The 19,230-nt window shown below is 56.0% G+C and overlaps 3 protein-coding genes across 10 annotated transcripts in view; all 3 read right to left on the bottom strand.

Moving 5' to 3' along the window:
- Window positions 1-3,276: 3,276 nt before the first annotated feature.
- DHX38 (DEAH-box helicase 38) lies at window positions 3,277-12,774 on the bottom strand. Of its 4 annotated transcripts, none has more exons than XM_062499849.1 (26): window positions 12,324-12,773; window positions 11,933-12,120; window positions 11,684-11,785; window positions 11,103-11,268; window positions 10,870-10,988; window positions 10,683-10,759; window positions 10,441-10,596; window positions 9,655-9,816; window positions 9,459-9,566; window positions 8,473-8,585; window positions 8,231-8,368; window positions 7,829-8,015; window positions 7,554-7,739; window positions 7,012-7,152; window positions 6,720-6,830; window positions 6,531-6,647; window positions 6,198-6,305; window positions 5,969-6,081; window positions 5,263-5,471; window positions 5,030-5,184; window positions 4,795-4,950; window positions 4,586-4,720; window positions 4,382-4,507; window positions 3,899-3,994; window positions 3,634-3,755; window positions 3,277-3,514 (listed from the first exon to the last, which is right to left on the bottom strand). In XM_062499849.1, the coding sequence occupies exons 1-26, from the start codon at window positions 12,635-12,637 to the stop codon at window positions 3,430-3,432; spliced, it is 3,690 nt and encodes a 1,229-aa protein (XP_062355833.1). In that variant the 5' UTR covers window positions 12,638-12,773; the 3' UTR covers window positions 3,277-3,429. The 4 variants fall into 4 exon arrangements, with proteins under 4 accessions (XP_062355833.1, XP_062355834.1, XP_062355831.1 ...); XM_062499850.1 differs by having other exon boundaries at window positions 11,118-11,268; XM_062499847.1 differs by having other exon boundaries at window positions 10,870-11,268; window positions 12,324-12,774.
- A 60-nt stretch (window positions 12,775-12,834) lies between these two features.
- Window positions 12,835-17,890, bottom strand: DHODH (dihydroorotate dehydrogenase (quinone)). Its single transcript, XM_062499989.1, is given in 10 exon segments — window positions 12,835-14,235; window positions 14,366-14,525; window positions 14,600-14,753; window positions 15,064-15,177; window positions 15,639-15,826; window positions 16,357-16,439; window positions 16,656-16,855; window positions 17,111-17,308; window positions 17,533-17,821; window positions 17,823-17,890. Coding segments are annotated over 10 exon segments (1,509 nt in total). The 3' UTR covers window positions 12,835-14,180.
- LOC134048292 (IST1 homolog) overlaps window positions 17,744-19,230 on the bottom strand; it is a 27,885-nt gene continuing 26,398 nt past the window's right edge. For all 5 annotated transcript variants that reach the window (XM_062499981.1, XM_062499985.1, XM_062499988.1 and 2 more), the window contains exons 9-10: window positions 18,749-18,794; window positions 17,744-18,587 (exon numbers count right to left, since the gene is read on the bottom strand). In XM_062499981.1, the coding sequence (XP_062355965.1) occupies window positions 18,388-18,587; window positions 18,749-18,794 (246 nt within the window). In that variant the 3' untranslated portion in view covers window positions 17,744-18,387. The remainder of the gene's footprint in view (window positions 18,588-18,748; window positions 18,795-19,230) is intronic.

Genomic DNA, 19,230 nt, shown 5'->3' with positions numbered 1-19,230 from the left:
CACAGCATGCCATGGACACAAGATGGTGAAGAGCATGGCACAGGAAGGCTGCGATGAGGACTGTGGGCAGCAGCATGACACCAGGTGCTGCTGAGGGGGCCACGGCCCCACACAGCTCTGCCCTGCTCTTCCAGGAGCCCCAGGCTAGGCCTCTCCTGCAGGCATCAAGTGCTCCTTGGACAGGAAGTGGCAGTGCCATGGGATGGTGGGGCTGTCCCAGGCAGGGCTGAGTGACATCTGTGGGACTAAGGGTTGTCTGGGGCTGCAAGAAAGGTTGTGGTGCTTCCAACAGTGAGAGAGTGGCCAAAATTTGGCACATCAGGGGAGGTCCCTGCACCTCAGGATCAGTCTGAAGGCTCCTGTAGAGGTCTGTCAGGGGCAAAGGAGACACCAGAGCAGACCAGCTCCATCCAGCAGCTTCAGCAGGAGACACAGGCCTGGCAGCCCAAGGTGAGCATATCAACCACATGTTCAACCCAGGCACTGGTTGCATGGCCAGATGATACAGGAGGCCCTGGCCAGCCCTTGCCTGCACCACCAGACATTTCTTCCCCAGGGCTGGGGAAAGCACAAGAGCTCAGGGGGATCCAGTCCTGCAGTGGCTGCACTGGTCCCGCTGCCACATTTCCCACAGTGACCACAGTTCACTGCAGTGTGGAGGGCCAGTGGTGTCAGGGACTTGGCTATTTGTGAGCCCAAAGGAACTGTCAGAACGTGCACATGCATGGGGCAGTGCTGCTGGTGGGGAAGAACTGCACCCACCCTCTGGCAACACGGTCCATGGCTGCTCTGCACAAAACTAGGCCTGCCAGCCTTGTCCAGCCCCAGTGCCTGCCCAGCCAGGAGCTGCAAGATGGGCTGGCTACAGCGGCAAGCTGGACACATGCTGCTCATGCCATGTCCTAGGGCCAAAGGCAAGCACTGGTGCTGGAGCAACAGCATGGGGAGCCCAGAGCATGCCTGGACACAGAGCAGGAAGATCTGGACCCAGCTCAGGTGCTGGCCATGATAAGGGCATTGCAGCTGGACCTGGACTTCTGCAGGGACACAAACCACAAACAACTGATCCAGCTGCAGGAGCAGGAGCGTGCAGTGGAGCAGGAGCACCAGGAGTTGGTCATTCTGATGCAGCAGTTCCAGGCACTGATGGACAAGGTACCAGTGCTGGACACAGTGGCTGCAGACCGAGCTGCATGTGTCCCTCACTGCCACTCCACCACAGGCTGGGCATCATGCCTGCCCCACAGCCTGGGCAAACATCTGGTGGTCCCCCAGGTAAGGGTAGATAACATCCTGTCAGCCACACATGGCTCTAGCACCACCTGTACAGAGCAGCCTAGCTACAAGGCAAGCCTGGCTGGAATAGCCCAGTCCACCCAGCTGAACAGAGCTGGAAGAATGCAGACCCTAACAGCCCCACTGACACCCTGGGCACCATCCCAGGGCTGGTGGCACTGCTGCAGCCCACAATCTTGCCAATGAGCTCTCCCTGTGCCCCTGCTCCACCACTTGTCAGGAACCACAGGGATGGCTTTCCAGGGTTGCTAGGTGTCCACCAGATACTGCCACAACAGGGAGGGCACTGTGGGGACTGCACAGAGAGGAGAGGGCCAGAAGCCAGCACCCTTCCTGCCTTCCAGCTGGTGCAGGTCACATTCCTCTGTCACAGGCCCTGCACAACAGCCCATTGTCCATGGGTTGTCCCAAAAAACTCCTTCTGCAGCCTCAGCCCTACACAGCAGGGGCACAGGGTAATCCCACATCCTGCTGGGTACTTACAGATCAGTGACGGACCCCTTGACCTGAAGGACCAGGCAGTGCAGACAGAGGTCACCTCCTACTTGGCTGCCCACAGTGATTTTGACACCAGCCACAATATCCCACAGGAGAGCAGAGAGCTGCTCAAGCAGGTCAGTGCAAGCAGCTCTCCAGCTACTACACCAAATCTAGGGGCAAGCAGCCAGGGGGGCACAGGAGCCATGACAACTACACTGCAGGGCTGACCCCTGCTCCCCTTCCCCCAGAAGCCCTGGGGACAGGGTGGGAGGCAACAAGGGCAGCCTGCCCCCACCATCTCACACAGCCAGGCACTGGCCAGCCCTGAGCACTCTGCAGCACAGACGGCAGCTGTGCCTGTGCTCAGGGAAGGGCACACAGCACAAGACCAACCCATCAACATACTGCCTTCTCTGCAGCTGAGGGCACAGGAGCAGAGCCAGGGCCTGCAGCACAGCCCAGCCCAGCTGCCAGAGCAGCTGGGAGCCACCCAGGCCCAGAAGCAGCAGGGTCTTCAGCAGCTGAGCAAAGACACCATCCATGGCCTACACCAAAAAGTGGCAGAGCTGCAGCAACAGGTGAGGGCAAGGTAGGACAGTACAGAGATGCAGCCTCAGTCCCAGACCCTTCTCCTGCCTCCAGGAGAGGCTCAGCCATGGCCAACCATCCTCCCTGCCCCACAGCTTTGCCGGCAGGTGCAGGACATGGAGAACCTCCAGGCAGAGCTGGCCCAAGCTCAGCAAGAGAGCACCAAACAGGCAGAAAAGATTGCAGCCTACAAGACACATAGGCAGCAGCTTCATCGGCAGCTGAGGAAGATGCAGAGCTTCAAGGAGCAGAGCAAACAGGAAGTAAGGATGTCTCAAGTCTTCTTGTGAAAAACCAGGAGTCTGTGCTCAACCTGTGTCTCACTGTGCCATGGGCAGACCTACTCCCTCCAGGAGAGGCTGCAGGAGCTGAGCAGCCTAGTCCAACACTGGCAGCAGCTACACCTGGACTGTGAGCAAACTCTGGCTCAGCAAGAAGAGGAGCTGGTTGTCTGCAAGGTGGAGCTGGCTTTCCTTAAGGAAGAACTCAGCAAGATGACAAAGCAGGTACAGGACCCAAACAGGCATTCAAGAACACACTACAGGATGCAGGAGAACCTGTACCTAATGTTCAGAACACCTGAGAAGCCCCACAAGTGTGAGCAGCTGAAAAAGTGAGAATGCCTGGCACAGCCTGGCCTGAAACAGGGCTGGGCCAATGATCCCATGTGTGCAGGGACAGCTCAGCACTAGTTGCCTGTCCAGGGCATGGGCTGTAAGAGAACTGCCTTTGCAGGAGTATGGGCCAGGCTGTGTTTGTCCTCCAGGTTACTTTAATTCTGTGCCCTGTTCCAGGTTCTACAGGGCAACAACCTGACAGTACCAGCCCTGCACAATTCTGTAGAGCTACCTCCACCCAACATCCACCTCCAGCACAACAAGCAGTGCAAAACAAAGCAAGGATTAAACTGACAACCTTTAAACAAATAAAATTCTTTCTGTTTTGTAGCAAAATTAGTGCCAGGCACCAAAGCCTTCCAGGGCCACAAGCTGTAGAGACCTCAGAATAAACTTATCAGGGTAGCTGGGCACTACCTTAAGCCTCAAAGCAATAGGTCGTGCCTTCTTAGAGACCAAAGCGGGCTGGGGTGCGTCGTGGTGTCAGGGGCTCCCCCTGCTCCTTTCGCCCAGGGGTATAGATTTTAGTAGATCTGTCAAAGAGGACAAGGGCAATTAAGGAAAAGGCAACCTTTTCCTGCAGCAGAATTCCCACATGGAAGCTGGGATCCTCCACACAGGCAAGCCATGGGCAGGCAGGGCTATCACCCACCTTGCACTTCCCAGTGGGTTACGGCGCTCCTGCTCCTCCCGGCGGGCACGCAGCTGCTCCTCTGCCAAAGCCATTTCCTCCTCCATGGCAGACACCTCCTCCTTGGCACGGCGGCGGTTCTCCTGGAGGAAAGCAGCAGCAGGTCAGGGACAGCAGACACCCTGCAGGCCCACAAGCTTGCTCCCTTCGTGTCAAAACACACACGTACAGCAGCAGAATGCAGAGGGCTTGCAGTTTGCCAGTTCATCCAGGACAGAACACTTACCTGGCGTGACTTGCCAGCATGTTTGATACTGTAGAACATGGGACCCAGCTCCGCCAGCCACTCTCCATCCACAGCAGTGACACACTGCATGTATTCCTGCAGGGACAGAAAGACCAGGATAGCTGGATGGCATCCCTGGGGCCTGGGCACCATTCCCAGAGCCATAGTAGCTCCTTTCCACCCTCAGCTGCTGATGGCGCTTCTCAGGCTGGGACCATACCCCTTCCAGACAATTCCTCCTGGTCTCAGAAGCTGCTATGGGTTGGATTTGATGAGACCACAAGGAGGATCAAACATATCCCACAGAAAACAGAGAAAAATAATGGGGGAAGGGACAAACAGATTACACAGACCTGCCTAGTTGGTATAGATGGGAAAGGCTAGTATTGGCCACTCAGATGGAATCTCAGTCTCACAGCAAAGTCCTCCCATCTCCCTTGGAGCACTCATCACCCTTCTTGCTAGCCCTCAGCTCAAGCTCACCTTGGTAGTCATAACCAATTCATGGTACACAATGTAGTCGGGTGTGTAGCCCATGCCAAACAGAGAGCTCGTGGGGTGCAGGTGGCAGGGCATGCCCGTGCGAATGTTCACATACTCCCCAATGCCCTGCAAAGACAAATGTGCTTAGTCCACGTGTTCCTAGGCAGGGCCTTGCAGCCCTCAGGCAGTTCAAACACCTTTCACCTTCAGCTTTGCAGCCTGATGGAAATAAGCAGCACAGATGCACTTCCTGACAACATCCCAGTCTGTACCACAGGATGCCAGGCTCATTCGCTGCTGCACCATAATGTCCTTGAGCTGGGCACGCACCTCCCGCACCTGCAAAGATGTGTGCTGGTCAGATACCTCTTCTGCACAAGGCTGTCTCCCCAGCCTTATGGCCACAGCCTCACCTTGCGCATGGCCTTGGCATGGATGAAGTGCTGATTGCACCACAGGGTAGAATAGCTATTGTTTTTCCACTGCAGGTAAACATTCAGGTAAGTCAAGTGATCGCTCTCTGGAACAGCAAATTTCTCCCGCACTTGATCACTCTCCTCCTCTCGGCCCTGAAGGGCAAGCAAAGAACACAGGTAAGTCAAAGGGCAGGGGAGGGCCCTGAGCTGCTGGAACGGCAGCATCTTGTACCTTAGGCCGGTAAAAGATGGCAGGCACAGACAACATGGAGACAACGAGCAAGATCTCAGAGCTGCAACCCATGTCACAGGAGACAATGAGCATTTTGGAGAGTGCAGGGTCCAGTGGGAACTCCACCATGAGACGTCCTGTAGAGGTCAGACCACCTGCAGGAACAGAATAGTGATCAGCAGCTGGGCAGGCCCCAGTCCCATGGGCTGGCAGCTTATCCCAGCAGCCAATACCTGTGTTATCCAGGGCCCCCAGGATCCACAGCTGGTACATGGAGTTCAGCATATTGTCCTCAGGGGGTGGATCCATGAAGTGAAACTGCAGCAGGTCCTGCACACCCAGTGACTTGAGCAAGAGCACTACATTGGCGAGGTTGGTGCGCTGGATCTCAGGCACCGTGGTTGTCAGCAGCTCATTCTTGTAGGCACTCTGGGTGTAGAGCCTGGTAAGAGATGCCAAGAACATGTTCCTCCTGTTCCAGCCACTGCATTCCTTACAGACTTGCCAGTCTCTGCCCAGCCCAGCACATCATGACACAGGGCAGCAATCTGCACCCAGCAGCAGCACCCTCGGGGGGCACTTGCAGTCCAGCCAAAGTGTGGTCTCCCCAGCACATTGGGTGTTTGGGCTGCAGCACAGCACAGTACATGACCAAGCATGCCCTTCCCTGCTCTCACAGCATAGCCTGGGAAAGGCCTTTGGCTTGGCTTTTATCCTGGTAGCATCCAGGGCAGACCAGCCACAAGTGAAGATGGGCACAGGAAGAAAGTGGAGCACATCCTTTTCTCTGCAGAAGCACTGGGTTCAAAGAAGGCCTTCACGCCTGCCTACTGCCCACATCCCCTCAAAGTTCGAGATAATAAACAGCTCCAGTAAGAAAAAAATACATGACCTGATGCCAAACTGAGAACACAACAGGAACAGCAGTGACGTGCCTACCTGAAACAGTGGCCTGGGCCTGTCCGGCCAGCTCGGCCAGCCCTCTGATTGGCATTGGCCTGACTGATGGGGTAGATCTGCAGTGCATCCATGCCTATACGGGGGTTGAAAACCTTCGGGGCACAAGAAGATCAGACAGAAGTTAAGAGGAAGGCTGAATCATGACCTCAGAACTCCCTCAACCTACCCCAGAAATCAGAGGCAGAGAGTACAGAAAACCCTGGCTCACCTTCAGTTTGCAGTAGCCAGAGTCAATCACAAACATGATACCATCCACTGTCAGTGAGGTCTCTGCAATGTTAGTGGCAACGATGCATTTCCTGACCCCATCAGGAGCCTGCAAGCACACTACACATGAGTCACGCTCCTGGACACGGCTCTGCTCCACTGAGGAATGCAGAGAGGGACAGAGGTGACTCTTTGGAGGGGGGTGGGGTACATGCTTTCTCTCACCCTCCACATGTAATACCGAGGTACACCTACACCTCCCACCCTAGCTCTGTACTGTCTCCCGCTCCAGTTTTCCCCGTCCCCATCATAATCACAAAGCACACATCATCACCTTCTGAAAGATCTTGGCCTGCAAGTCCGAGGGCAGCTGAGAGTAGATTGGCAGCACAGCAAGAGCAGGTGCCTTCTCCAGCTCCTCAAGGTGCTCCACAATTTGCTCTGAGGTCACCTAGACACAAAGAGGGGTGAACACATGAGACTGAATCAAGAGGGTAGGATAGTGCCTGTCCTTCCAACTCACCTCGATATCTTCCTGGCCAGGCATGAAAATGAGGATGTCTCCAGGAGCACCAGACAAGTGGACCTGCAAGGCTTGTTTCACTGCAGCCTCCACATAATCCTCCTGTGGGGTCTGAACAGCACAGTCCAAGTTAATCTCTACCAATAACTTTACCTGCCCTGTCCTGTATGCAGGACTGTAAGCACACCACATCCACTCCTACCCTGTCCTGTGTGTCACCCTCAGAGTACAGCATACCTAGGTCACAACCCTCTCCTGCCAGCAGAATTTCCATCCACAAGCTTAATTATACCTTGCTGAAAAGAATATCCACAGGGAAAGTGCGCCCAGGAATGTGGAAAATGGGAACATTCCCAAAGAAGGAGGCAAACTTTTCTGCATCCATGGTGGCCGAAGTGACAACAAGCTTCAGATCGGAGCGTCGGGCGACCACCTAGGAAGCAGATGAACAATATGGAATATTCATGCATGGCTGCGGGCTGTTTTCAATTGAGATAATGGCATCGGACAGAGCTTCTGTTGTACTCCAGAGACACTCGCTGTGCATGCCAGAGAACACTCATGCCCCATGGTCAGTGCAATCAAAAAGACCTGCCAACCTCAGTCCAGGAAACCTTAATCCAGCAAAGACCTCTGTATTGGCAGTTCTGACATTCAGCCAGCAAGACTCTGGCAGCAGACCTGTCCCCCCAGAACCAAGGACCAGGATGCTGGAGCAGTCAAGTGCAGACAGAGATGTGGCAGCTCTGCTTCCCTCTCCTAGTCCTGGCAGAGAAGGACTGTCCCAGATCACATGCCCCACGCTGGTGTCCACTAGCCCAGTGTCACACATACCTCCCGAAGCAGCCCAAAGAGCACATCAGTGTTGAGTGAGCGCTCGTGTGCCTCATCCATGATGATAGCACTGTAGTTGTCCAGGTCAGCCTCCCGCAGCGACTCCCGCAGCAGGATCCCATCTGTCATGTACTTGATCACCGTGTTCTCTGACGTGCAGTCCTCAAAGCGGATGGCATAGCCTACCTGGGAGAGCAGAGACACCTGAAGTCTTCCAACAGTCCCATGCATGCAGTATCATTGGGTGGCACCCCTGCACTCCCTACTCGACTCACCTCCTCCCCCAGACGCACGCCCATCTCCTCACTGACCCGCTTGGCCACTGACATGGCAGCCACCCTGCGAGGCTGTGTGCAGCCAATCATGCCATAATCAGTGTAGCCATCCTCATGGAGATACTGTGTCAGCTGAGTTGTCTTCCCACTCCCCGTCTCCCCCACCACGATCACAATGCTGTTGTCTCTGAGGAAAAGAAAAGGGTATTTCTTCATAGACCTTCAAAGAAGGGCTTTTGTGTTACTAGCTAAGCATCTTCCTACTCAGGCAGAAGAGCTGAGCAAACACAAAGCAATGGGTTGTTTCCTGAGATTACAGCTTCCCAGTGGTTATGTTCTACAATTCCTCAACTGAGTTCCCAAATACAGGCCAGTGCCCTGGGGATGCCCTGACAGCCATACCTGAGGATGGAGAGCAGTTCCTGCTGTACAGCAAAGATGGGTAGGTATTGTCTCTGCTCCAGGATCGATTTCTTCTTGGCAAACTCACTGCTGGCTTCACTTTTTTCTTTCATGTGTTCAGCAAACTTTTGCTCTGTTCTAAGGAAACACCGCAAGTCCCGAAACTGCCTCTCCACACACTTTGCTACACCTGTAGCCCCCCCCTTATGAGCTGAGCAGAGTAATTCAGAGCAAGCCCTTACTTGTAATCCACTTTGCCATCTTCTGTCACCATCTCGTCCTTTTCCTCCTCTTTCTTGATCCCCATAATGTCTCCCAGTTTGGTGCCTGCCAGCTCCCAGTGCTTGTGCTGAGCCTGGAAGGAGAGAAAGAGCAGTAGTTCTCTCACAAACACAGACAAAATTCTTCCCCAATCCTACTCCTAAGACTAGGAAAAAGATATTAGTACCACAGTTCCCCAATGCAGAATGCACACTCCATTCCTACATTATGTTCCCCTCTTCCAAATGAACTGAAGCAGAGTTTTAAGACACTGGAATGGATATAGAGACTTCAGGCAAAGGATTACCAACTGCCTCCTAAGAAAACAGTTCCAGCTTCTGACCCTTCCATTAAATTTGAACTTAAACCTACACAGATGTGAACCAGAGAAAACCCTCCTGCCCTTGCCAAGCGCTCACAGGCTTCCCTCCCACCTCTGCTATCAGTTTAGATATGCTATCACCACATTCCACTCGCAGTATAAAAAGGTCAAATCCAGCCCAGTTTCAATGTACAAGGAACACATCTGTACTTTCCCCACAGCTATTATGTAACCTTTGGAGAAAGTCCCTAGAGAACACCCCCAAAAACTAATCTGCTACCTTACCCCATACTCCCCCTTCTCATAACTCTTCTGCTCAGAAATGACAAGGTACATCCTGCTGCCATACTGCCTGCTGACAGTCTCTAAGATACCCAGCATTCTTCCACCTGCTTCCTTCTCCCATAATCCAAATGTCCAAATGCACAGAGATTCATGTCCCAAAGCAGCGCCCAAGAAAATCACACCACAACAGCTGCTATAAGGCAATGCAGTAAGCTGGGCTGCCAGGATGTCCCAGCTCACAAACATATGAACTTCTTATCATCGCTGCTGCCAAAGCCTGAATGATGCAGAGTCCAAACAAGGCTGTGAGGAACTAACAAACATGCACAGTGGGCAGTAAGTCAAAGGGCTGCAGCATACCCTCTTACGCTCCTTTTGCTCCCTGTGCTTGCGCACCAGCTGGCTGCCTTTCCGTGCTATGATGGCCAAATCCGAGGTGGCATCCTTCACAGGGATGACTGGCTCTGGCTGCAGGGAAAAGGCAGTGCTTTACTAAAAAGGCCTCATATGTACAAGGCTCCCTGCCATCAGTCACAGTCTCAGCCACAGTCTCTACCTGCTTGGTGAAGACAATCCTTCCATCTAGGAAAGGGGGCACTAGATTGTGCACCAACAAATGCACTTTAGCAGAGTTATCCTCCTCAAAATCTTCGTCCACTTCAATCCGATGTACCACACCACTGGTCAGCATGCGATTTGTCTCCCAGCGCTCATTATCCTGCAGGAAACACATATCAAAAACATAGTGAAGCCCCACAGAAAGTCACAGAGATCACACCAGCACACCAAGGCTGGTCCTGGGCTCTGCACTGGCAACAGGATGGTTCAAGCCTAGTGAGCCTGAAAGTAAGCACAAGGGAAGGAACAGTAATTGGAAGCAGTAACATACAAGAAACTGCCCATGTGAAGCACATGGTCAACAGGACTGTCTCCAAGGAAATGCAGCATAGGCACTGCCTGCAAGGCAGTCAGAATACACCAGGAAGCCTGACACAGCCCTGCTCATGTACAGAGAGAAGCTGTCCCCAGCATCCACTGGGCCAACAGTGGACAGCCCCAGTAATGTACCTCGCACTCAGAACAGCAGAAGCATGGTCCTCTGCACTCCTGCTGCCCTGGACACTGCAATTCACCAGCCACCCCAGCTGTGAATTCTGCCCATGCAGGAGTTGCTGGGCTGGACTTTCCAGGAGAACTTGAACACAGTTTCCCTGTGAGCACTCCTTCAGCCTGGCCTGAAAGTGTCCTTGTCCACCTGAGAGCAAGGGCTCAACAAGTGGATCTTTCAAGAGGCAGCCAACCCCACGTGTTCAGAGCAGCCAACTCCGCCTCTTGGCCTTACCTCATTGATCTGCCGCCGCTGTGCCGAGATCCGCTTCTGCCTCTGCTTGTGCAAGTGTTGCTCGCGCTTCTTCACGTACTCCTCTGAGGAGTAAGCCAAAGGGTTGTGAAACTCATCGTAGCCCTCATCCATCATGTACCAGTCCCGGTCAGCTTGCTGGGAAGGGAGAGGTGCAGCAGTGATTTCTGCCCATTCCCCACAGCCTGGTGGACCCGAGCCCCTGGCCTGTCCCAGACTCTCACCCGCTGGTCATCTTCCCACTGCTGCCGCTCCTCTTCTGTCTCAAAGGCAATGCCCTCCTCCCCTTCTGTGCGCCGGCCTAGGGTGAGCCAGATGGTCCAGAAAATTCCCAAGGAAACCCAAACTCTGTGCCACAAGAAAGGGGATTCCACACTGCCCACCCCAGGCAGCTCAGCCCAGATTCCTCACCTCTCCCTCGGGACAGGCGTGGCGTGGCCCCCAGATGCCTCCGGTCATCAGCCCATTCATTGTATTTGTATGATGGGGTTGGCAATGGTGTCTTATCAGAGTACCGGCTCCTCACAGACCTGGAAACACAACAGAGGGGAGGAACTGGTGCCCACAGGCAGACCCTTCTCATACATACAAGAGTCCCTGTTCTGTAGCTCCACAGCTCACAGCACAGCCTCAGGCACTGGTACCTGTCCCGCTCCCGCCGGTCTGTGTCCCGCAGCGATGGCAGACGGTGGCTACGCTCTGAGTCTCGATAGGAAGGTGTGGGAGATGGAGATTCCCACTGCGAGCGATGGCCACTGCTGTAGCCACCATCATCTTCCTCCCAGCTGGAGCGAGAAGGTGTGGCTGCATCTGGCAGAAGAGATGGGGTTTGTCACCTGTTGTTCAAACAGTGACCCTGAGCACGTGGAGCCACCTAACATCTTCCAAGAAAGGAGCATGGAGAGAAAGTTACCCATTGGCCTCCCTCTAAGAGAAGGGGCTGACCCAGTGATTGCAAGGAATTTCCAAAGGATCAGATTTCTATCACACAGACCCAGAACAGACCCCACCATGCAGAGATCCGCCAGAGCTTCAAACACACACAGCTGGCACACTGCTCCCAGACCCAAGCTGAGCTGAAATTTTATGCTTGCCTTAACCACAAATACTACAAGGTACAAGCTTTTCTATCACCCTTGTCCTGCAAAAACAGCAGGAAGCATAAAAACCTCCAAGCCACTTCCTGTTAGTCTCACAAAAGAGTTCTATCGGGTCCCACTCTCACCTTTAGGCCGATGTCGGGGGCTCTCAGGTTCACTCCTCCTGACACTCCGCTCTGATGAGCCATCCCTCTCCGATCTGCTGTGATGACTCCTCTCCCGCTCCTCTGCAAAAGCAAAATAGGATCAGGTGCTTATTGCACAAAAAAGCTTCCCAAGTCCGCTGCAAAAATCACCACAAACATTAGTAAAGACAAAGGCAAAGAACAAGCCCAGACCCAAACCAAGAGGAAGCGCAAAGGTGTCTGAATTACCACGGTCTCGTTTCCGATCGTAGTCCCGATCCCTACTGCGTTCCTTCTTCCGGTCCTTCTCCTCCTTGGAGGAGGCAAAGACTCCATGTTCCCGACGCTCCCTTTCCCGCTGCCGGTTGCGTTCCAAGAACTCCTCGCTGACACCCCCAGTGTAGGAAGGTGTCTCCACGTGGACAGAGCGGTAATGTCTGGGCATGCAGAGCAGAGAGAAGAAATGCTCAGAAGTGCTGAGCAACAGCTGCCCTTCGGCTAGTCTCGTACAGCTACAGCTTCTGCCACAGTGGCCCGCGACCCACACCGGAGGCGGCGGCCCCGCCCGTCACCGACTGCGCTCACCCTGCGCTCCCTACCCAGCCGGACGCGGCCCCAGGAACCCCTCCGCAAACGCCACCTGTTCCTGCGAACTCTGCGGCTGCTCCGGTCGGCCTCGTCCTCTTCCTCTTCCTCGGCACTGCCCGCCTCGTCACGACCCTCTTCCCAGTCCTTATAGGATGCAACACGGGATCGCTTCCCCCCAGCCGCCTCCTCCTGGCGCTCCCGCCGCTTCTGCGCCGCCAGCACGTCCAGTCCCAGCAGGGAGACGCGCGGGGCCGGTGCCTTAAAGACGTGCTGCTCGGCACCCCGAGGCAGTACCAGCCCACCCGCCTCGCTGCTCGGGCTCGTCCCCGACAGCCGATGCAGTGACTCCTCGCTCACCGCCTCCATCACGGCCGCAGCGCCGCGCGGGCCCCGCAGTTCCTTCAACGACCGTAACCCGGCTCCCGGAGCGCCGCCATAGCCGCGCCACAGCGCTTACGGGAGGAGCCTCTCTAGCCAAGTGCACCATAGACACGGCGGCCAGAGCCTATGGCAGAGCCGCCACCATAGAGTCCCAACATCGCTAGACAAGCCACCCTGGCGGACTTCCGGCGGACGCGACCTCCGCAGGGTCACGGGCGCGCAGGGCGGAGTCCCGGGCGGACGGGACAGGAGTGGGTGGCCGCCGTGACAGGACAGCCCTACGCTCCTACTCTTTGTTCTCTGCTGTGGGCTCCACCGGCACCTGGGGCGTGGCTGGGCTCATGGCCTGTCCCGGTAGGAAAAAGGGGCAACTCCATGCCCCAGGGCTGCCTATCAAGACAGCCGTGAGTCAGACCTGGCCCCTGCTGCTACACAGGTCAAGGCTGCAGTTTTGGGACCCAGCTGCTTTCAGGCACAACACTGGTCCTCTGTAGGGCCAGGTCTTAAGCCACACAAGGACAAACACAGCACTGGGCACATCCAGAGACATATCTGTGTTCTCACCCCATGCTCATAGCAGCCTCCAGCAGGCCCTTCCTGTGTGGGGCTTTCTCTTCACCCCTTTTATTAGCACCTCTTTTGCCCTGGTGCAGCCCATGAACTCCAGATCTGACCCTGGTGCCTGCAGCCAGCACAATTCCCAGCAGGAAGAGCACAAAAAGCCCCATCTTGCTTAGCATCAGCCTGGCAAAGGCGCGCAGGAAGCTGCCAAGGAAGCCAGCATGTTAGGAATTTCCCAGCAGTTGTAAACAATTTTGGTGAAGTGTTGTTGTGCAGTCCTGCTCTGCAGGGTGGATTGTGAGAGGTTGCTCAGGGAATGCTTTGTGCAGGGCAAGCTGTTGCTCAGGAAAAGCCCAAGATGCAGTGAGTTCGGGGTGAAGGAAAGTCAGCACCAGACAAAACCAAAGACATAAGCACCTTTGATCAGGGCCTTTCCACAACTGACAGGGCATGACTGCAGTCATCTTCAAACAGCTATGTACTGGCACCCATCACTGGTACCATCACTGACTTCCCTCCCCCTCTAGGGCCTGGCCTCAGGCAGAAGTCTCTGCCCGGGGAGGCCTGGTGCACTTGTCACTCCACTGCACAACTCCAAGTGGCTTCTCCCACCAGGAAAAGTGGGAGCAATATGGAGAGCTGATTCTGCTCATCTGAGGAGAGCTACGCTGTATCACTCCAGCCCATGGGGTGTTCCCTGAGCAGCACACAGGACCAGGAGAGCCAAATGTTTATTGACAGTTGTGCTACCCACAGGAAGCCAAAACACAGTCCAGAAAAGCAGCACTGTTGTGAAGGCCCTGTCACCTGCTGCCCCCCAGTGCAGCCCCTGCTCCACCCATCAGACCCTTCCCAGGGGCTGGAACCAACACCTCGCCTCAGCCCCAGTCTGCCCAGCACTGGAATTGTCACATCCATCCCTGGTCAGTCATGGCTCCTCCTGGCTAGACCTTCACTGTGCAGCATGTCAGCAGCGGTGATCTGCTCCAACTGCCTCCATGACATTCCTGAAGCCCTGCTCCCTAACCAGTGAGACTGTGTGGTGGGACTGGGCTCAGCCCCACAGTGCCACTACTTAGCCACCAGCACACAGCTGTCCAGAGCTCTCCCAGGACCAGGGGTTCTCTGAGGATGTGCCTGGCCTCCACTCACCTGAGCAGCTCCTCCAGTTCCCGCTTCACTGCCCCCACCACAGGTGGCCCATGGTACACAAGTGCTGTGTACAGCTGCACAAGCGAGGCTCCAGCACGGATCTTCTCCAGGGCATCTTGCCCACTGCTCACCCCACCCACACCGATAATGGGCACCCGGCCTGTGGGCAGGGTACAGGGTCAGGATGGTACAGGCAATGCTGGCATGCACCTCCAAACCCTGTTCTTCCATCACCTTGAGTGAGAGCATACATCTCCCTGATGGTCTGTGTGGAGAGCTCCCGCAGGGGCTTCCCACTGAGGCCCCCCGGCTCCACGCGCTGCCTGCTCCGGAGGCTGCTGGGGCGTCTCATGGTAGTGTTGCTGATTATCAGCCCATCCACACCTAGCTGCAGAAGCAGTCATATGAGAACACAGCTTCCACAAGCACCCCAGCCTTCCCCTTCCCTCCTGCCAGGTCAGGACCTCCCAGCATGCAACCCTGAAGTGTGCCTGGGGAAAAAGCTTCCCCTCTCTGCCTGGACTGCCTGGGTCACCCAATGCCTGGGTGACACACATGGGCTCTCACAGACTCTGACTGACCCGGAACACCATCCCTACAGCAGCCAGAGAGCTGCAGGCATACGTGTCTTTCAGAGAAGTAACTTGCCAGGACTACCGCAGTCCCACCTCTGGTGTCTCCCCTTCCTGCCTCCTCACCTCACAGACAACACTGGCGATGTCCTGCTTGTCCTGTGCAGTGAGGTCAGGAGCAATCTTCACCAGCACAGCTGGCTTACGCTTGCAGGGCAGCAGGTCCCTCTCCACCAGCACCTGTCAGTCCACATGGCAGTGCATGCCAGAGATGCCTCCTTCCCCAGCTAGGACCTACAGACACCCCCACCACAGGCAGTACAGGGACAGACCCTGCTCCTTTATGTGGGACCAAAACCAGGAAAGGCACCTTTGGCACAGGACCTGGAGCACATAGCAGGCAGGACCCCAGCAATGCCTGAAGTTGTGAGGTGGACAACTCGCTGCCTCTTGCAGGAGCAAGTGGAGGGCAATGTCCCACTGCTCCTGAGCCCTTTGCTGGGATACAGTGCCCTAGTACACCCCACAGCAGCAGCTGACAGGGACATTTCAGTGGTCCTGCCCGCAAAACGGGAAAGCCACCCCCACTCTTCCCTGTGCTCGGGCAAATCCACTGGCTGCAGCAGTGCAGATGATGCCAGGAGATGGGATGCACCCAGTACTGGAGCTGTGATTTGGGCTGGCTGGGGGGAGGCACCTACCTTACTCAGCAGGTCCCGCAGCTCAGCCTTGCCCTGCAGGTCCCGCAGCCCTGGGGTGTTTGGGCTGGACACATTCACAACAAGGTAGTCAGCCAAAGGGCCCAGTGTCCGGACCCCAGCCACATAGTCAGCTGCAGCATCAGAAGAGCTCTTGTTCTTGCCCAGGTTGACTCCAAGAGGCATCCCAGCTGGAATATAGACACAGCTGAACTAGGGCAGCAGGACCAACCACCACCCAACAACCAGAGCACCTGAAAAAGGAGGTTCCAGGACCAGCTATACTTAAGATGAGGATATGCAGCCCATGTATTTCATTAGGATGGGCTTGGGACCATCCTGCAACCACAGGAGCATTGCTACAGCCAGCCCAGTCAGCACCTCCCAGCACCAGAACCTTCAGCCTGGCAAGAGGTTGCCCTCAGGATGCCCAGCTGGGGTCCTCTTGGCTTTGGCTGTATCAGCAGACACATCCTGCCCAAAGCAGTAAGTGGAGCTTGATCCCAGAAAAAACAGCAGGAGAAATGTGCCTAGTCACAATGCCAAGGGTGAGACTACAATCCCAAGAAAGTCTTGCTGTCCTTGCTCCAACTGTCCTTGCTCCAGCCAGGGTGCTCCGGTGCCAGACACTGGCATTACACACCAATCCTACAGGTACCCACGAGATGCCCAAACCTACGCTGCAGACCCCAAGAACAAAGGATTACAAAGCTTGTCTCACCAGCAGTGAGCCTGATCTGTGTCTCCTGACGGGCTCGCAGCCTGCTCTCCACCACCACACGGCCATGGCTATTGAATCCATACCTGCACCAGGGCAGAGGTGGTTCAAGGTTGGGTTATGTCTGCAAGCCCTGAACAGGACACGTGAGAAACACATGGCAGATGTGTGGTTTCCGCAGCTTTGCTCAGCACATCCAACCAAAAAGCATCAACCAAAGACCTGGGATCACCCAAATATGCACCCTCCCTCACGGCGGGCCAACTGCAGGACATACCACAGCAGCTGCCCTCACATCTCACCTGTTGATGACTGCCTCGTCCTCTGCCAGCCGGAAGACCCTGGGCTTGGGGTTCCCTTCCTGGGGCTCGGGTGTGACTGTCCCCACTTCCACAAAGCCAAAGCCCATTTTGTACAGCCCATCCACAGCCTCACACTGCTTGTCGAAGCCAGCAGCCAGGCCCAATGGGTTGCGGAATCGCTGCCCGAGGACTCGCACCTCCTGTGGGGCTGGGGCTGGGTCAGAGGCCACGGACTCCAGGAACCACTCCCAAGGCGTCTCTCCAACCTCCCTGCCCTATGGGCTGTCCTTACTGGGTGCCTGCCCGACAGTCCCTCGCCACCCGCCACGGCCTGAGACAGGACCCCTGCGCACCCCGCGACCCACCCTCTATACTCCTGCTCCGGCCGCCCTTCCGACCTCCCACTGCCCACCCTGCGCCGCGGCTCCCCCTCCTCCCCGGCCCTCGAGACGCACCAGCGCGGGGCCGTCGGGACGGGCGGGGAGCAGCAGCCCGAGGGCGGCGGCGCGCAAAGCCAGGCCGTGGGCGGCCTCAGGGGGCAGCGCCCGGAGCACGGGCATCACCGCCGCCGCGTACAGCCGCTCGTCGCCTGCCACCACCGCCGATCCCAGGAGCACCGCGCAGCCTCCCAGCGCCAGCGCCCGCAGCCGTCCCTGCGCCAAGTCATGAGCACGGCACCGGCCGTGATCCCCCACCAGCAACCATACCCATCCCAATCCCCTCCCGATCCCACGCCATCCATCCCATCCCCTCTCTTCCCGGCCCGCCCAGGCACTGCCCACTCCAGCCGCAACCGGCCAAGCCCGATTGTCCCCCGTTTCCCATGAGTGGCCCCGCCAAGACGGCTCCCCGTCCCCCAACATTCCCGGCCGCTCACGCGCAGCGGAGCCGCCATTATGCTCAGCCCAACAGGCAAGGGCACTTCCTGGGCCCCCCGCTGTGATTGGCGGTGGCCGTACCGTTCCAGCCAATAGCGACGCAGCAGGGGCGGCGGAACGCGGTTTATTGAAGGAGGTACAAAGGGCCCGAGGCCCGGGGAAGCGGACAAGGACCGGGCACGGTGTACAGCCGGGGGCAGCGCCACGGACAGCTACGGGAGAGCTGCAGACAGTGCCACCAACAGGAGCACTGTTACAGTCCCGGGCTGCCTCGCCTGCGGCTCGGGTAAACAAGGTGCTGCTGCATATCCCATCAAACCACGCTCCATACCTCACCTCCACACCTTAGTGGTCCATAACTGCTCAGCGCCCGGGAGAAAAGCTGCTGCATCACAACCCCGAGGCAGCAGCAGAGCCTGTCCAGCTCTGCCCTCTGGGGGGCTGGTCACATTCTCAATAGGATCAGACAAACAGTGCCACCCTTCGTCAAACTGCAGACCCAACTGAGAACACCATGAAGGCCAGGAAGGGCTCCCCAAGAGAAAGCCTCTACTGGGGGGCACGGAGCCATCATGGAGGCAGCCAGGAACAGTGGCCAGAACGTCATGCACAGCTTTCCCATACAGCTACCCAGACTGACAGAGCTCTTCCCTGCCTTACTCTCACAGCATTCCCCACAGTTCATCTCCTGGAGCAGCAAAGATCAGGAAAGCAGCAGCACCTGGTTTAAGTACAGCAGGAAGAGAGCTCAAAAAGAAGAGCACGTTCATTGGAGGTTAATACAGAAAACCAATTGCAAAGGGAGTCTGTTTCAGAGAGATGTCACAGCTCCTTCCCCTGCAGCCCAAGAAGTTTTACGTTTTCTTCTTCAGCTCCTCAAATCTCCGTGAAAGATCATCGAAGTCAATGTCTTCTGAGGCAGATGAGTTGGCACCAGCAGATGCTGTTGGCAGCGTGTCTGGCACAGATGGCAATTCAGGCAGCACAAAGTTATCAACAGTATTGGGAGCTCCAGCACTTGGTTTAGGGGAAGCTTCTGTTTTGGGCTCAGGCCCTGTTTGTAAGAGAAGTATCATTGCACCTCACCATCAGCACACACTTGCCGGGCCAAACGGAGCCCCTCAAAGGAATGGTCATTCCAGCAACAGGCAGTACCAGTAGGTTTTTCGGAATAGCCCTTAATGCCCAAGGTTTTCCAAACCTCTACATACTCACCAGGCACTAATGCAGCAGGATCCTTGTCAGTGTTAGGCTCATCAATCTGAAAAAGACTCTCAGTCACTACTGCTCTGTCCCACCAGGCATGGTCACACCAGCACACAGGTAGAGCTCAGAGGCACAGCTCCAGCAGAGCAGTGCACACTCCTCCCCACCCCTAGCAAGCAGCCATAGCTTTGCAACAACCTGCCTCTCCTCCCAAGAAAGCTAGAGGCAGCTCTTCAGCTTTTCTCTCCCTCTCTGCCAACTAAAGCAGCTGCACTGACCCAGGAATGAATCAACTGAGCATATCCACCATCAGGTCTGAAATATTTATCAAGGCCACTAGTGGCAGAACACCATCCGCTTCATCCACATCATCACAGCTCCTCGCTGCCTTTCTTCATAAACCACTGACAGGCCCTTGTGACTAGCAGCAGGGTATGAAATGACCCATCCCAGGTCTTGGTCTGTCTGGGAAAAAGGCTCACGGCACACTC

The sequence above is a fragment of the Cinclus cinclus genome, chromosome 11 (genome assembly GCF_963662255.1).
Source record: "Cinclus cinclus chromosome 11, bCinCin1.1, whole genome shotgun sequence".
NCBI lineage: Eukaryota > Metazoa > Chordata > Aves > Passeriformes > Cinclidae > Cinclus > Cinclus cinclus.
Note: the sequence above shows the minus strand (reverse complement) of the source record. Positions and strands in the feature narration are given on the sequence as shown.